The sequence below is a fragment of the Lipomyces japonicus genome, assembly GCF_038497905.1.
Source record: "Lipomyces japonicus strain CBS 7319 unplaced genomic scaffold V1514scaffold_12, whole genome shotgun sequence".
Taxonomy (NCBI): Eukaryota; Fungi; Ascomycota; class Lipomycetes; order Lipomycetales; family Lipomycetaceae; genus Lipomyces; species Lipomyces japonicus.
In genome coordinates this window covers 17,458-32,130 of record NW_027117824.1, presented here as the reverse complement: position 1 = coordinate 32,130, position 14,673 = coordinate 17,458, and the positions used below count along the sequence as shown (strand labels likewise).

The 14,673-nt window shown below is 48.2% G+C and overlaps 7 protein-coding genes across 7 annotated transcripts; 4 read left to right on the top strand and 3 right to left on the bottom strand.

Annotated features, from left to right (window-relative positions):
* Nucleotides 1–303: 303 nt before the first annotated feature.
* V1514DRAFT_319078 (general substrate transporter) lies at nucleotides 304–1,967 on the top strand (the record flags this gene model as incomplete). The annotated part of the gene is made up of 2 exons (XM_066925918.1): nucleotides 304–533; nucleotides 614–1,967. The coding sequence occupies 2 exons, from the start codon at nucleotides 304–306 to the stop codon at nucleotides 1,965–1,967; spliced, it is 1,584 nt and encodes a 527-aa protein (XP_066784205.1).
* Nucleotides 1,968–2,240: 273 nt separating this feature from the next.
* V1514DRAFT_319077 (general substrate transporter) lies at nucleotides 2,241–3,998 on the top strand (the record flags this gene model as incomplete). The annotated part of the gene is made up of 2 exons (XM_066925917.1): nucleotides 2,241–2,467; nucleotides 2,549–3,998. 2 exons carry the CDS (start codon nucleotides 2,241–2,243, stop codon nucleotides 3,996–3,998), a joined length of 1,677 nt encoding a protein of 558 aa, XP_066784204.1.
* An 82-nt stretch (nucleotides 3,999–4,080) lies between these two features.
* V1514DRAFT_328312 (uncharacterized protein) lies at nucleotides 4,081–6,122 on the bottom strand. The gene has a single exon (XM_066927151.1). It carries the CDS (start codon nucleotides 6,116–6,118, stop codon nucleotides 4,118–4,120), a length of 2,001 nt encoding a protein of 666 aa, XP_066784203.1. The 5' UTR covers nucleotides 6,119–6,122; the 3' UTR covers nucleotides 4,081–4,117.
* Nucleotides 6,123–6,214: 92 nt separating this feature from the next.
* Nucleotides 6,215–7,634, bottom strand: V1514DRAFT_328311 (uncharacterized protein). The gene has a single exon (XM_066927150.1). It carries the CDS (start codon nucleotides 7,608–7,610, stop codon nucleotides 6,357–6,359), a length of 1,254 nt encoding a protein of 417 aa, XP_066784202.1. The 5' UTR covers nucleotides 7,611–7,634; the 3' UTR covers nucleotides 6,215–6,356.
* A 231-nt stretch (nucleotides 7,635–7,865) lies between these two features.
* On the bottom strand, nucleotides 7,866–9,173 carry V1514DRAFT_328310 (uncharacterized protein). The gene has a single exon (XM_066927149.1). The coding sequence runs from the start codon at nucleotides 9,133–9,135 to the stop codon at nucleotides 7,954–7,956; it is 1,182 nt and encodes a 393-aa protein (XP_066784201.1). The 5' UTR covers nucleotides 9,136–9,173; the 3' UTR covers nucleotides 7,866–7,953.
* Nucleotides 9,174–9,298: 125 nt separating this feature from the next.
* Nucleotides 9,299–10,345, top strand: V1514DRAFT_341869 (uncharacterized protein; the record flags this gene model as incomplete). Its single annotated transcript, XM_066929073.1, has 2 exons — nucleotides 9,299–9,326; nucleotides 9,381–10,345. 2 exons carry the CDS (start codon nucleotides 9,299–9,301, stop codon nucleotides 10,343–10,345), a joined length of 993 nt encoding a protein of 330 aa, XP_066784200.1.
* Nucleotides 10,346–10,420: 75 nt separating this feature from the next.
* Nucleotides 10,421–13,771, top strand: V1514DRAFT_291716 (uncharacterized protein). Its single transcript, XM_066925326.1, has 3 exons — nucleotides 10,421–10,655; nucleotides 10,744–12,951; nucleotides 13,021–13,771. The coding sequence occupies exons 1-3, from the start codon at nucleotides 10,473–10,475 to the stop codon at nucleotides 13,576–13,578; spliced, it is 2,949 nt and encodes a 982-aa protein (XP_066784199.1). The 5' UTR covers nucleotides 10,421–10,472; the 3' UTR covers nucleotides 13,579–13,771.
* Nucleotides 13,772–14,673: the final 902 nt, after the last annotated feature.

Genomic DNA, 14,673 nt, shown 5'->3' with positions numbered 1-14,673 from the left:
GCATTTTATTTTTAGAAGTGATAATGTAAAAAATACGTAAATACCTCAATCAGTGTTGATACTATACCTGGCTTAGGGTATGTCATAGCTTTCCTTCCTGTGAAGCGCGCAATCCTAACAACCAGTTCATGATGAGGTAAAAAAATAGTCATCATGGCGGTGCAGCTGCAGATCTCATTAACGCCACAGTGGCGCGATGGCGCTAGTTACGGTAAACCCCGGATTTAGAGAACTTCAAACTCATCGCAGACTTAGTTCATAACAAATACAAATATTACATTTATAGACAAGTTTAGCGTGACCATGGCATTAAAGACATATAATCCTTACGTGGTAGCAGCAGCAGCCACGATTGGTGGCATGTTGTTTGGATTTGACGTCTCATCCGTGAGTGCGTTTGTGGATAATGACGTGTACCGGTCATTTTTCAACTATCCGACCGACGTGCAACAAGGTGGAATTACGGCCGCCATGGCTGGTGGATCATTTTTTGGTGCTCTTGCGTCCGGTTATATTTCAGATCGAATCGGAAGGTTAGACTCATACCCGTCAATAAATAAATGATGTTTGTGTTTTAAGTATGTAGCTGACTTTTTGATTGATTGGGGTGCAGAAAAATATCGGTTCAGGTTGGTGCTGTGGTGTGGATCGTGGGTGCGATCGTGCAATGCACCGTGTTAAACATGACACAGCTGATTGTGGGCCGGTTTGCGGCTGGCATTGCCATTGGTATCTGCTCGTCCCAGGTCCCGGTGTACATCGCTGAGATATCGCCCAAGCGGATCCGAGGCAGGTTGGTTGGCCTGTTCCAATGGGCGGTGACGTGGGGCATCATGATTATGTTTTTTGTTTCATACGCGTGTTCCTTTATCCAATCACCGGCATCATTTCGGCTAGCCTGGGGCTTGCAAATCGTGCCCGGATTAGTACTCTTTGTCGTGTTGTTCATGTTTCAAGAGTCGCCGCGATGGCTGGCCGTGCACGACCGATGGGACGAAGCCGTCACAATCATCACACATGTACAAGGTGGCGGCGACAAGGGTAACCCAGCCGTGCTGGCCGAGTTGCATGATATTGCTGAGGCGGTCAAGATCGACCAGTTATCGCGCGACGTGACCGTGCTGGACTTGCTTGCGCCCGGATCTCGCACGCGCACGTCCGTCGGCGTGTCAGCCATGATTTGGCAGCAAATGACCGGCATCAACGTGATGATGTACTATGTCGTGTATACGTTCGCCATGGCAGGCTACGCAGGAAACGCTGGCCTGGTGTCGTCTTCCGTTCAGTACGTGATAAATGTAGTCATGACCGTGCCGGCATTGGTGTGGATTGATGATTGGGGACGCCGGCCGCTGTTGATTGCAGGTTCCATTCTCATGGCCGGGTTTTTAGTACTAGTAGGCGGCATCATGGGCGGATATGGTCATTACGTGCCGGACGTGAACGGAAACACCGAGATCAGATGGAGCGTGGACAATCGGTCAGCTGCGTATGCAATCATCGCGTGCAATTATTTGTTTGTGGCCTCGTTCGCACCCACTTGGGGACCCGGCGCTTGGGTCTACGTGGCCGAGATTTTCCCGTTGAAACAACGGGCGACCGCGAACGGCGTGTGCGCGGCATTCAATTGGGTGTTCAACTTTGCGCTCGCATTTTGCGTGCCTGCCGGTTTTAAAAACATTCAATACCGTACGTATTTTATCTTTGCCGTGCTGTGCGTGGTCATGACAGTGCATGTGTACTTCATGTTTCCGGAGACCAAAGGACGCACGTTGGAAGAAATTGACCTGTTATGGGATAGCAACGTGCCAGCATGGAAATCAGCATCGGTAGATTTACAGGATCGTCGTCTTCGCCGGGTCAATATTGATAAAGTATTGTCTAGTTCGGAAGCGACTAGTTTTGATGATGATGCTGAAGAAATCCGGTTACTTGCAGATGTCGATGTAATGTACGGATCTGTGTAAATGGGTTTGAATATATATACAACAGTTATAATGTGACTATACCACTGTATACCAGTTATATGGTTAACGTGTATAAATTGAAAAAAAAAATTAAAAGCCAAGGCCGGCTGAAATCATTAACTAATTACGTAATTAGGGGGTGGGGGGATTCTTCCATCGCAAGTCGTTAATTACCCATCTTGTATCGGAAAAGCACAGATACCAAGTGGCAAACCAATCGTAAGCTCGCATGCAGTCAGATTATACTTAAATCATCAATAATTCATTAGAAAAATGCGGAAAACGTATAATCCATACGTGGTGGCATTGGCAGCCACGATTGGCGGCATGTTGTTTGGATTCGACGTGTCGTCCATGTCTGCGTTTGTGGACAATGACAAGTACCGGTCTTATTTTAACTACCCTGATGCGACCGTGCAAGGCGCGATCACGGCTGCCATGGCTGGTGGTTCTTTTTTTGGGTCCTTATTTTCAGGCCGATTATCGGACTTCACTGGACGGTAAGCCCTGTGTGCATTTGAGCACAATGAAATGGCATCTGGTGCACGAGAGATAAGATTAACGTTTGGCAATTTTTATAGGAAGTATGCCGTGCAAGCAGGTGCGCTGGTATGGATCTTTGGCTCGTTAGTGCAATGCACGGTGCGAGGAACAAAGCAATTAATGCTCGGCCGGTTTATTTCGGGCATTGCCATCGGCATCTGCTCATCACAAGTGCCGGTATACATCGCCGAGTTGTCGCCCAAGCGAATCCGCGGCCGACTTGTTGGCTTGTTCCAATGGGCAATTACTTGGGGCGTGGCGGTCATGTTTTTTCTGTCTTACGCGTGCTCATTCATCCCCGGCCCGTCGGAATCGTTCCGGGTCGCGTGGGCCTTGCAACTGCTGCCCGGCCTGGCGCTGTTTTTGGCACTGGCAGGGTTTCCGGAGAGCCCGCGTTGGCTGGCGGCGAATGATAGATGGGATGAGGCCGAGGTCGTGGTCGCGCATGTGCAAGGTAGCCGGGACGGCAACGTGAGCCATCCGGAAGTCAGGGCCGAGATGGCCGAAATCAAGGACGCCGTCAGGCAGATCCAGCTCGCCAAGACCGTCACGGTGGCAGACCTGTTCGGTCCCGGATCGCGATTGCGCACGACAGTGGGCATATCAGTGCAAGTATGGCAGCAATTGACCGGCATTAACGTGATGATGTACTACGTCGTGTACACGTTTGCCATGGCCGGGTACGGAGGTAACACGGGACTGGTGTCGTCGTCGTTGGAATACGTGGTCAATATGGTCATGACCATGCCGGCTCTGGTGTGGATTGATACCTGGGGCCGCCGGCCGCTGCTTTTGGCCGGGTCGGCCCTGATGGCGGTATGGTTGTTGCTTGTCGGAGGCACGATGGGTTATTTTGGTCATTATGTATCCGAAGTCGGCGGAAACACGGAAATCAGATGGCTTGTGCCCAACAAGACGGCTGCCAATGCGATCTTGCTGTTTAATTTTTTGTTTGTCGGCACGTTCGCGCCCACATGGGGGCCCGGCGCCTGGGTGTACGTGTCAGAGATTTTCCCGCTTGCGCACAGGGCCACGGCTAACGGCTTGTGCGCGGCGGCTAATTGGTTGTTTAATTTTTTGCTGGCCATGTTCGTGCCAGCATTGTTCAAGACGATCCAGTGGCGCACGTACATTATCTTTGCCGTGTGCTGCCTGGCCATGACTGTGCACGTATACTTGGTTTTCCCAGAAACTAAGGGCAAAACGTTGGAAGAAGTCGACATCATGTGGGCCCAGTTGAGTGCTAACGTCAGTTACAAGATTATTGACAATCATGACAATATTAGCGACGGCGGCGACGAAGATGATGGGTATGAGGAGGCACTGACTGGAGTGATCACTGGAGAATCTGATATTTCATTAATCGGTGGCCAGATTTCTGATCATGATCGGGTCGGGGCAAGATCAATCACGGGTCACGAACTAATATCCGAACATGGCAATGACGACAACGATGATCACGGTGACCCGTTGACATTGTCAACATAGAGACTTTGGTACAAATTTATAGATTGAATAATGCATTTTTTTTTTTGGGGGGGAGGGGGGTGGGGGCAGAAGTTTTTTTAATGTACAGTTGATATATTTACATAAATAATTATTTAAAATTACAAGTTGGCACATTTGGATTCCAAACTCTTTAACCCTTTCCGCAACTGCAGAATGTTACAGCCTACAATCTTAGCTGCTGCCACATACAGCACACGCAAACGCTCATCGTATTCAGCCGACATGTCCGGCGCGCCAGCAAACACATGATGAATCTCGTATTTCTCGGCTGGCCGCACTACCTGGGGCAGATTGATATCTTGTTGTTCCTGTTGAGGTTGACGATCCATGCGTTGGATTAGCTTTGACTGCATAATTTCAATGTCCAGGTCCAAATTATTTTGGCTGTAAATTCCAGCCGCAGCATCAGCATGGTCAGACTGGGATGCCGGAATCATGCGCATGTCATCGCGTTCGACCATTTGCGAACTTTCCACCACAAATTCGTCCGCATCGCCAGGAAGAGGGAACAGGTCCAAAAAATGCTTGTCGGCAAGAACGTGCCGTTGCTCTTCCAAATCAGTCACGACCCATGCGCGTTGGTAAAATTTTAAAAATTCATCAGTCTCGGTCGAGGTCCAAAATACTGGATCGTCCGGATTAACATCAAACTCGGAAAGCTCTGGTTCAATCTCTTCTTGACCGTCTTCAACATTACTATTATCTTCATCGTGTCGACGAATCCGGGTCTTTTCAGAAATATTTGCCATTTTGGTAACATTTACTGAATGTGAATCCCTGAATTGAAATTTAGTCTGAATCACGGATCGAATTATTCGTAATTTCCAATCATGCCAATCAATCTCCTGACTGGCGGGTTCGGCCACGGTTTCCGGTACGCGCCAAGTCTTATCAAGCCCATAGCATAACTTGACCGAAATAATAACTGCCAGCATTATTATAAGCTCCGGATGCATAGCAAACTTGCGATTATTTGATGTTTTTGTGGGTGATGTTGACGAAGAACTGCCAAATTTGAGCGGCAGGTTGAGTAAATCCAACAATCTTAGAGTCGCGGCAGCGACTTCAAGCGGCATCATCAACGCATGCACGTATTTTACCACGAGTAACGTACGAGGAAGCGCCGGCGGCCGCAACCTAAACCTGTCGTGCAATACAGTTGCCACAACAGTAGAACTGGTTAAGAAACTTCCGGGCAAGGGAAATCGTACCGGCGCCATGACGATCGTGTACCTCGTCTCCAAACGGGACCGCATGCTAAACGGCACCGAAGTGGCAAGCACGCGCATGTACGGCATGTCAAATGTGCGAGCAGCAGCGTACAGTTCGTGCAAAAAAACCGGCAGGTGTAGAATACGGCACGAGATGTAAACCAACGCGACGGCTTCGGGTAAGCGAATGGTGATGAACGTGGGCGCGAGTGACGATGTGTGGTGTGATGAGTCGGCTACGTTGGATGATGATGATGATGATGATGAAAAAGAAGACGAAGAAGAGTAACCGTCATTTTCACTGTCGAATTTAACTTCATCTTCTTGTTCGCCTTCATCGAGGTCGAGGTCGATGACATGGTTGTGGCTATGGCCATCTGTTGTTGAACCTGGCTGTTCAGTTTGGGAGTCCTGACTCAACCGGTCTTGAAAACTTCCATCATCATCATCATCATTATTATTATTATTATTATTATTATCATGCTCCTCGTCGTCAAATGACAACTTGAGTCGGTTTATGCCTTTTGCTTCAAGATACATGATCCACAGCGCCTTGACCACTTGATCAAGTTTATCTGGCGCATGTCGAGCGCGAATCACCCAAGCAGTGATTGCTCGAATGATTAACTGCATGCATCGCAAGTATAACACGTAGCCTTGCCTACCATACACGGCCTTGGACCTGCCTGCACTGCGTCTCTGCCCAGCATTGCGCCTGATTCGCACGGTCCGTCCTTGAGCTCCGAAATCTTCGTCATCGGTGGCGAGTTCGATCTCGCCCAAAGTCTGATGACCGTTACGACAATATTGCAAGCCTTCAACTAAGTGGTAAAGAGTTGAACTGCAGTTGTCGAACCCGCAGGGTGGGCCTTTGTGCCATTCAGTCATAAAGACGGAAGAGTTCGAACGAAAAAAAAAAAAAAATTAAACCAAAACAAAACGCGTATATTTTAGATAATCAAAGATTAAATGTTAGGTAATTAATTGCACTTTAATAATTACATAATGTTTACATATGCAGAACACCAAAATTCGGCGTTAAAAAACACGTACAAAACTACCTTGGATAGCATACAAAATTTTATCACCACGAATAACCAAAAACGCCATATAAATACAGTCTAAATTATGCTTGAGAATATGAAGCCATTGCCGTGATTGCAGCCATGTCTTGCTCCGAAACGTTGGTATTATCGAGCAGGATTTTAATTTTGCAATTTCTTGCCACGGCAGCACGGGCCAGCAAAGCCCATTCAGAGTTTTTGCGAGACATGCCAGAAAAATCAATAAGCTCAACGCAAGGACACATGAGCACAAAGTAACAAATTGCTTTCCATGATGCAAATGGAATCTTGGCATTTTTGAAGGACACTGATCGGACTTGCTTGCACACAAGCAAAGATGAAACCAGCATCTTGAACAATTCATCAGCAAGAAAGACGTTGTCAAGGTTAACATGGTCCACATGAATAATTGAAAAAAAATCAGCAAGGACTTGAGCCTGCGCGAACGCGGGCGGATCAGAGCCAGCCGGCGTGGCGACCGTGACGGAGTCGAGCGAGTCGAATTGGCCAGCGAATTGGTCGTAGAAGAACTGGATCGGTTTGACTTCGCGGAGCTTGCAACAGCGGGCGTATATTCGCGCTAGGTCTTGCGGTGTTGACGAAGTAGAAGGAGAAGAAGAAGGTGTTGATGATGATTCTGTGGAAGATGCGGAGGAGTCAGAGATGCGTCGTTTGGAAGATGCAGAGGAAGACGTCGAGGCAATTAAGAACGCCACCTCGTCGCAACGACGATTTACCGCAGCGGACGAGCGCCTACTATCGAGGCCGGCCACAGATTCTGGATTGGCAGCCAGAATTTGCTTACGCTCGCGCAACAACTCTTGATATTTCATTGCTCTGCGGATCTGGGTGTACAGCGAAACCTTATCGAGCGACTCGTCCGAGATGTCGTCTACCTTAAACGACACACGCTTAAGATTGACTGATTTGAGTTCCTGCAGCGGGCATTCCTTGCGAGATTGATTTTTGTTGTACACGACCCGAACACATTGCGGCTGTGTGCCAGGTCGCGACGAAGTAGAAAGCCGCCGCAGGGCACCGAAGAATCCTGACTTTGACGGCGAGGAAGATTGAGGGGAAGAAAATGACGAGGACGAAGAGGTTGGCGAGGAAGACGGTTTCGTTGGATAGTTTAGAAGCGAAGCTTCTGTGTGTGCTGGGCTCGGCGACGGAGTGAGTTTCGAAGAAAAATTGTGGATCCACGACGACCTTCGACGTCGACCGTTGCTATCGCTCCTGCTGTCGTTGTCATCTTGGGCGGTTGTCAATGACGAAGTAAGAACTGATGGAGCCTGGGTACTAATATCGACCGACATTGCTTATTGATCGTGATGGCGATTGCGGGTCGTGAGAGTGAGTGGTGCCGTCCGATTTTGTAGGAGGGCCCCCGGTCGCGCTAGCTTGGGGTTAGGGTGTTTTGTCGATCAGGTCATGGGAGAAATGCGGGGAAGTGAAACGGCGTGACTCTTTGCTAAGCCGTGACTCATCAGGGGGAGGGCAAAAGGCGGAAGGCGGAAGGCGGCAGGGCCTGCTGGCGTGATAGATCGGGATCTGCCCGAAGATCTTCTAAACTGCCAAATACCATTTATACCATTCCTGTCTGATACCATGATATCATTACATACATATATACATAAATACATAAATACATCGATCTATCTACAATACAACTGCCCCGATGGCGACTTCGCCCGGGACGTCCAGTCGGCGCGTGCCAACCTGGGCCTCCGTCTCGGACCCGCAGCCAAACGCGGAGGTCACTGTGGAGGAGGAGGAGGAGGAGAAGGAGGAGAAGTGAGCGTTGTTGTTGATATGCTCTTCACGCGCGACAACTTCGACGTATACCCGTCCCGGCTCTGGCAATGGTGGCCATGTAGATGGCGACGACGATGTGTCTGCCACCTCAAAGTCGATACGGGAGTTGGCATGCAGCACCGGTTCGCCGTGTGCAGGGTCAAGCACGAGCATGCCGCTGCGAGCGCCCCACTGACCTCCGCCCGCAATCACTTTGTATCGTTGCCCGTCGCGGTCACCGTCGACCACGGCGTACACAGCTACTTCCTTGTCTGTGCTAGTCTCTAGACTCGCCAAAAACTTGGACGCTGGCTCGTGGTTAATAGTCCGGATCACATTGTCCTTGTATGCGGTAACTATTAGGTCGGCACTGGCCTTACCATGTTGGTTCACTGGCCGCGGCCGACGGCTCACGTCGTTGGCATTACTGAATTTCACGTCGACCGGAACCTCAAGGTCAAGACTTGCATACAAAACCGCTCCGTTATCGGCACCGGTCTGATTGCCGACCAAGACTGCTTCCACTCCAGTCGCCAGCAGCGTACTAGCTGCCTGCACGCGCACCTGACTTGTACTGCCAAACAAAATGCTAAAAAAATGTCGTTCCATTCGCCATTGAGAACCGCCCTTGGCCACAAACCGTCCCCGCGCTTCGTATGGACTATCATGTTCATGGCGGTGATTTTCCACTTGCCGTTGTTGCCGAGCCGCTGCCAACGTAACCGACCGGGATTCGTTGACCGCGATTGGTTTCTCCGTCCACAGAAACGAGACGCCATCCCGAGTTCCGGCTGTCACTGCGTCTACCACGGCACCATACACGGAATATTTCGTGCTGTTGCCGGCAGCAACCGTAGCATACAGCTCGTCTGCGTATTGCGGCGTGCTTACCAGCAGCAGGCTGCCAGGTTTGAACTCGCTCGGTAATTGAATGCCCTGAGCAAACACATCCTTTCCCGGTCGCACTATCGTGCCCATCGCATACCCGCTTGCATATCTCTTCAAAACAGTCACTCCCAGCCGCAGTGGTAGTAATTGCCGTCGCATGATTGGAGCAATGAGTTTATAGAGTTGAGAAAAATATCCAATTCGAATATTTGCGTGGGAATGGAATTAAACGTCAAAATTCGCAGCAGGGTAATTTTACTATGTTATTTCTACATTTTTCTTTCCCTCAGGGGTAAGCATTGCCCGCCGCACTGCCATCACGATGAAGGTGTTTGGCTCATCGTCGAAAGGTTTGGCGTCGAACTTGTTGTTGCTTCTATAACGTTAACTAACTTCTATAGTAGATCCTGGATCAACAAGCGCTACAGCAATTTCATCGTTTTGCGACCAAAAAACGTTGTCATCAGCTCTGACACGCCTTACAAAGCCGTTCTCATCATCACCGGCTGCAACGGCATCTCAAGATCACATCGCACTACTACCCGTCATTGTCGAGAATGCTGAGGCCACGCCGGCTGCTGCTGTATTAGCCATTAAGACTTTGCGCAAACGACTTGACTTCAAACATGGCGCGTCGACCGTGGCGCAGTACAATGCGGTTATCGTACTCAGGGTCCTGGCTGACGCCAACTCGCCAAACATTTTGGCTCGGCTTAACGATGACTCGAAGTTAGTAACCGCGATTGTCAGCTTATTGAATTCAAACAAGGATCTTTCCGTAAAGCATTTGTTGCGTGACACCCTTCGCCACTTCGCGGTTGACATGCCGGACGCCGTTCCAGCACTTGCCGCCCTTCATAAAGACAACCACCCAACTGCTGCTGCTGCTGCTGCTCCACCAGTGACTGAAATTATTTCAGAAGCGAACTCGTCCGCTGGATTGCTGCGGCAGATGCTTTTGTCTACTCCGCCGGTTCAGCTTGCCGCCAGCCCACTCGTGCTAGAGTTCTACGACCGCTGCGTGGCGCTCGCCGCCCAACTCGGCACCGTCTTGTCTGCGAACTCGTTATCTCTCAACGAGGTCACAACAGCCGCAGTAATTTCTGCATCGGAAGAGATTTCTACTACTCTAGACCTGCACAAGGCTGCGCTCGACCGAGCCGCAACTTTGGTCAGCCCACCCAGGGAGTACTACGAAGATTTGCAAGACCATCACTACGCCAATGACAATTACAAGCAGGATCACTCAGACGTCACTTACGCTGCACACGATGTTCCTCCTATCAACCATGATGATAATGACGACGACGACCTATGGGTCTCGCCGACTTCATCTACAACATCCGTAACCATGCACAAAATCATTTAAAAATGTATATAGTTTATTGTAACCCTTACCCATAACAGGTCGTTTGATTTCCCTCATTGCAAGCATGTACCATTTGTAACTTCGAAATCTTTCTCTTACGTCTTATTCAACTTACAATCCCGCGAACATGGCCGACAGTAATCAAGCAACTGTGGCTGGTGCTGGGTCGAATGTGATTGACATTCCCCTACGTGACGACCAGGAAGTCGTGACTCTCAATCTCGATACTGATTTGCCAGACGATCCAACCGAACTGTGCGACTTGCTCGACAACGAAGAGGCAGGTCGTCAATTTTGGCTTGCCATTGGTGTAAGTATAAATAATTTTAATTTTTAAGTCTTTCTGGTTTTTTGTTTTTTGGTAGGTGTAGAGTAATGAAACTGACTGTGGATCTTAGACCGCGTACAGTCGTCTGGGCAAAATCGACGAGGCCATCGAGGTCGTCAACAGAGCTCTGGAAGCACCTGCTTTAAGCAAATTATCTGAACAAGATCGGGCTCCGTTGCATGGTTGTCTTGCATGGCTATTTTTAAAACAATCCCGGTACGCGCCCAAGAAGGCGCCTGGGCAAACTACTGTCAAGACGAAAGATGTGTATCATCAACTTGCCACTCAAGAACTCAATATTGCAACTAAGGCATTCCGCACTTGGACACCAAACTTGGTAGCTCGAGGAGTATGGCATGTGCTCAAATCGTCTTCATCGTCTTCACCATCTTTGACCGAGGCACTTGACGAGGCCGGCAGAACGTTCGACGATGTAATCAAGCAAGTTCAGGACACAAACCTCCTCGCCTCTTTAGGTCGTGCCCGCGTACTTTTCAGCAAGCAAAATTACAAAGCCGCGCTCAAGCTGTATCAAAATGTGCTTGCGGCAAGGCAGGACATGGTACCTGATCCGCGCATCGGCATCGGTCTTTGCTTTTGGAAGCTCGGTTTTAAAGACGACGCAAGGATTGCATGGGAACGTGTGGTCGAACTCGATCCAGATGGGCAGGCGGGTAACGTGCTTTTAGGCTTGTATTTCCACGACAAGGCATTCCAATCCGTCGGCACAGCTGATTTTGTGCCCTTATACGGTGAAGCGCTAAAGTTAACACAAAAGGCGTATCATTCTGGCAATGGTAGTGGTGCTCATCACAAGCAGGCATTGGCAGGCATCTCACTTGCCGCGTACTTGTTTGCTAAACGGACTCAGATGGACTCGGTGATCAAATTGTGCGAAAAAATTCTCGATCACACTGACGTGCCGTCCATCATTTCCGATGCTCATTTTTGGATCGGCAGGGCATATCACAGTCAGTCCAACTACGAGCGTGCGATGCAAAACTACCAGCGAGCACGGTCGGTTAAGCCTGATAATGTGCTGGCAAAAGTTGCCATTGGCCAATTACAGATCATTAACAAGGATCCGACCGGTGCCAAGTTGAATTTTGAAAAAATTATTCAAGAACATCCCAAATGTGCTGAGGCCATGCTTATTCTTGGCTATCTTTATGCGGATGATTATTTTAGTCAATCCAAATCAGCAACCTCAGTCGGCGCGATTGCTAGTTCCAGTTCAGCAACAGCTGCAGCTGCAGCTGCTAGGGATGAGAAGGCTTTAGCTGAAGCTAAAAGAAAATCGAAAGTATTATTTGAAAAATACCTAAAGTTGGTGGAAGCCCGAGTAGGCATCACGCCTGTTGAAGTCCAGGTTAACCAGACCTTAAGCCGGTTGTATGAAGACGACAATGTTGACCACGCGATCGAATCGCTCAAGGCAGCGATTGGCTTACAGAAAAGACTTGGCAATGACGAGAACACCTCTGTGCCGGTCGAGTTGGAGAATAATTTGGGAGTGCTGAGTTTCCACAAGGGCTTGTTCGACGATGCCAAGCAAGCGTTTAGCCAATCACTTAAGCATGCTGAGAATGATTTATCAACCACGGTTACGTTGACATACAACCTTGCCCGCCTGGAAGAGCAGGTCGGCAAGATTTCTGAGGCAAAGAAATTGTATGAATCTATTGATCAGCTTTTACCTGGCTACGTTGATGCTCGGTTACGTCTGTGCTACATTGCCTTGCGCGAAAGTGAAGACTCGACGGCAGCAACATCTGTGGCAGATGCTGTGGCTAAAGTGCAAGCACTTGTGGAGACTGAGTCTGGCAACTTGGAAGTGCGCGCGCTACATGGCTGGTACCTGCATCAGCACCAGCGAAAGCGGCCGGCAGCCAAGTCTATCAATGATGATATCGAACAGAGGCATTACAAACATACATTGCAATATTATGATAAGCATGACTTATATTCACTTACATCGATGGGTAACATTTTCTTATCTGCCGCACGCGAGATGCGTGTTAGCAACGAGGCCGACGCTGATCGCCGTCGGAAAACGTACGAACGTGCGGTAGAGTTTTTCGATAAGGCATTGCAACTAGATTCCGGTAACGCGTATGCTGCACAGGGTATCGCGATTGCGCTTGCCGAGGACAAGAAGTATTCCAAAGCGGCAAGTATTTTCGGCAAGATTAGGGAGACCTTGAATGATGTGTCGTCATATATTAATTTGGCACATTGCCTTGCTGAATTGAAGAATTACGGTCGGGCTATTGAATGTGTAAGTGTCGTCAAACGATTTGGTATGGGATCATGCTTAGAAATTTTGCTAATACGATAAACAATGCAGTATGAAATTGCATTGGAAAAATTCCAGAATGGGTCCAGCATTCAAACCATCATGTGTCTTGGACGAGTGTGGTTGCAACGAGGTTTGGAAGAGACCAGCCTTGAATCTGTCAAGACTGCTCTGGCATATTCACACCGGGCATTAAAACTGTCACCCAATAATTTAGCGCTCAAGTTTAATGTTGCATATGTGCACTTTCAAATAACAGAAGTGCTCCGCCGCATGTCTCTGGCAGATCGGACCATGGCCGATATCGAATCCGCCGCAGCTGGCTTGGAAGATGCTATTACGGCGTTGACAGAATTAAAGTCCGAACCGCATCCGCCTTTTCCTGCGGCCGAAATCGAACAGCGAGCGACGATGGGTCAGAATACGACAAGGAAACAGTTGGAACGGTTGTTGGCTCAACAGCGTGAATTTGCAGAACGAACCGAGTCGAAATTAGAAGCTGCCAGAAAATTGAGGGATGCGGCTGCAGCTGAGAGTTCCAGTAATTCTAATGATAGAAGTCATGACCAAAGCCAAGGTCAACAGGTTGTCAATGTCGCCACTGCTTGATTGAGCGCAAACTACCTGGGTTATTGTTTACCAATGTTTATGTATATTAGGAAAAGAATTTAGAAAATGAACTTAGTATTAAATCATTATTCTCATGTACAGCAACTTAATAATGTGAGCCTCAATCTGCAAATAGTTTAGGTGGAATAATTTTGAATGCTGGCAGAGGCCTATAACAATACTAGAATATGCGTGTAAATTATTAAAAATTTATTTCTTCATTTATGCTTGACACGGCCATTTCGCTCTGCTACGACGTCCGCTTCCATCTCCATCATTTGTTGTAGACACCCATGAGCATATGTAAGCAGCAAAGGACCAAAAAAACACAGTAACTAAGCGGAAGCCAATTACGCTGGTCAGAAGAATTGGTGTATCCGTTTAAGATGACATATCGCAATGGTCTAAATAATACTCGCGATTTAGCAAGTTCCTTATCGCGAACGGACAAATTACACTCCCCATACAGCACTGATCTGAAGCTACTTTGGCCAATTCGAAACCGTTGAACTGTTGAATATTTGAAATACTAAACCTACACAGTTAATTGTTTTTTGAAAATATGGAGTTCCAAGATCAAATCCTCCAAATTATGTCTACAAATAAAGACTACCAATCAGCATACCGAACCTCCATTGGAATGCAGCAAGGATATTGAACATCATAATTGCAATGATGGTTTTCTTTACCATGTTGGTAGGTTAGTTGTCCTAATTTTGTGCCAGAATCATGATCACGAGTTTCACCCTTGGTCAAGTACGTGCCTTGAATGCAACGCACATACGGTTGTGCGGTCTGCCAACGCACTATTATTTCACGGCGCTTACTGTATGGGCCCCTACATATTTTAGCAGTTATGGAAAGCAGCGTGATTGTTTTCATCTATGCATTTTATGATTTTATAACGGAATGATCATTATTGGAAGAATTCAACTCAATCCTCGTGGTAATGGATCGCCTCACAAAGATAGCTCATGTAATCGTTGTCAGTAAGTTGATGACGGTCCCTCCGACATTGCGAATGTTTTATCGCCAATATTCCCTGTTAACATGGAGCCCAGTAAGATATTGTGTCCAATCGTTATTCTGTCTTCT

Excerpts from the sequence above, each read along its gene's own strand:
- V1514DRAFT_328312 (XM_066927151.1), bottom strand. The coding sequence starts at position 6,118 with ATGACTGAATGGCACAAAGGCCCACCCTGCGGGTTCGACAACTGCAGT.
- V1514DRAFT_328311 (XM_066927150.1), bottom strand. The coding sequence starts at position 7,610 with ATGTCGGTCGATATTAGTACCCAGGCTCCATCAGTTCTTACTTCGTCA.
- V1514DRAFT_328310 (XM_066927149.1), bottom strand. The coding sequence starts at position 9,135 with ATGCGACGGCAATTACTACCACTGCGGCTGGGAGTGACTGTTTTGAAG.
- V1514DRAFT_291716 (XM_066925326.1), top strand. The coding sequence starts at position 10,473 with ATGGCCGACAGTAATCAAGCAACTGTGGCTGGTGCTGGGTCGAATGTG. Across the intron at positions 10,656-10,743 it reads AATTTTGGCTTGCCATTGGT|ACCGCGTACAGTCGTCTGGG; the intron begins GTAAGTATAAAT and ends TGTGGATCTTAG. Across the intron at positions 12,952-13,020 it reads ACGGTCGGGCTATTGAATGT|TATGAAATTGCATTGGAAAA; the intron begins GTAAGTGTCGTC and ends TAAACAATGCAG.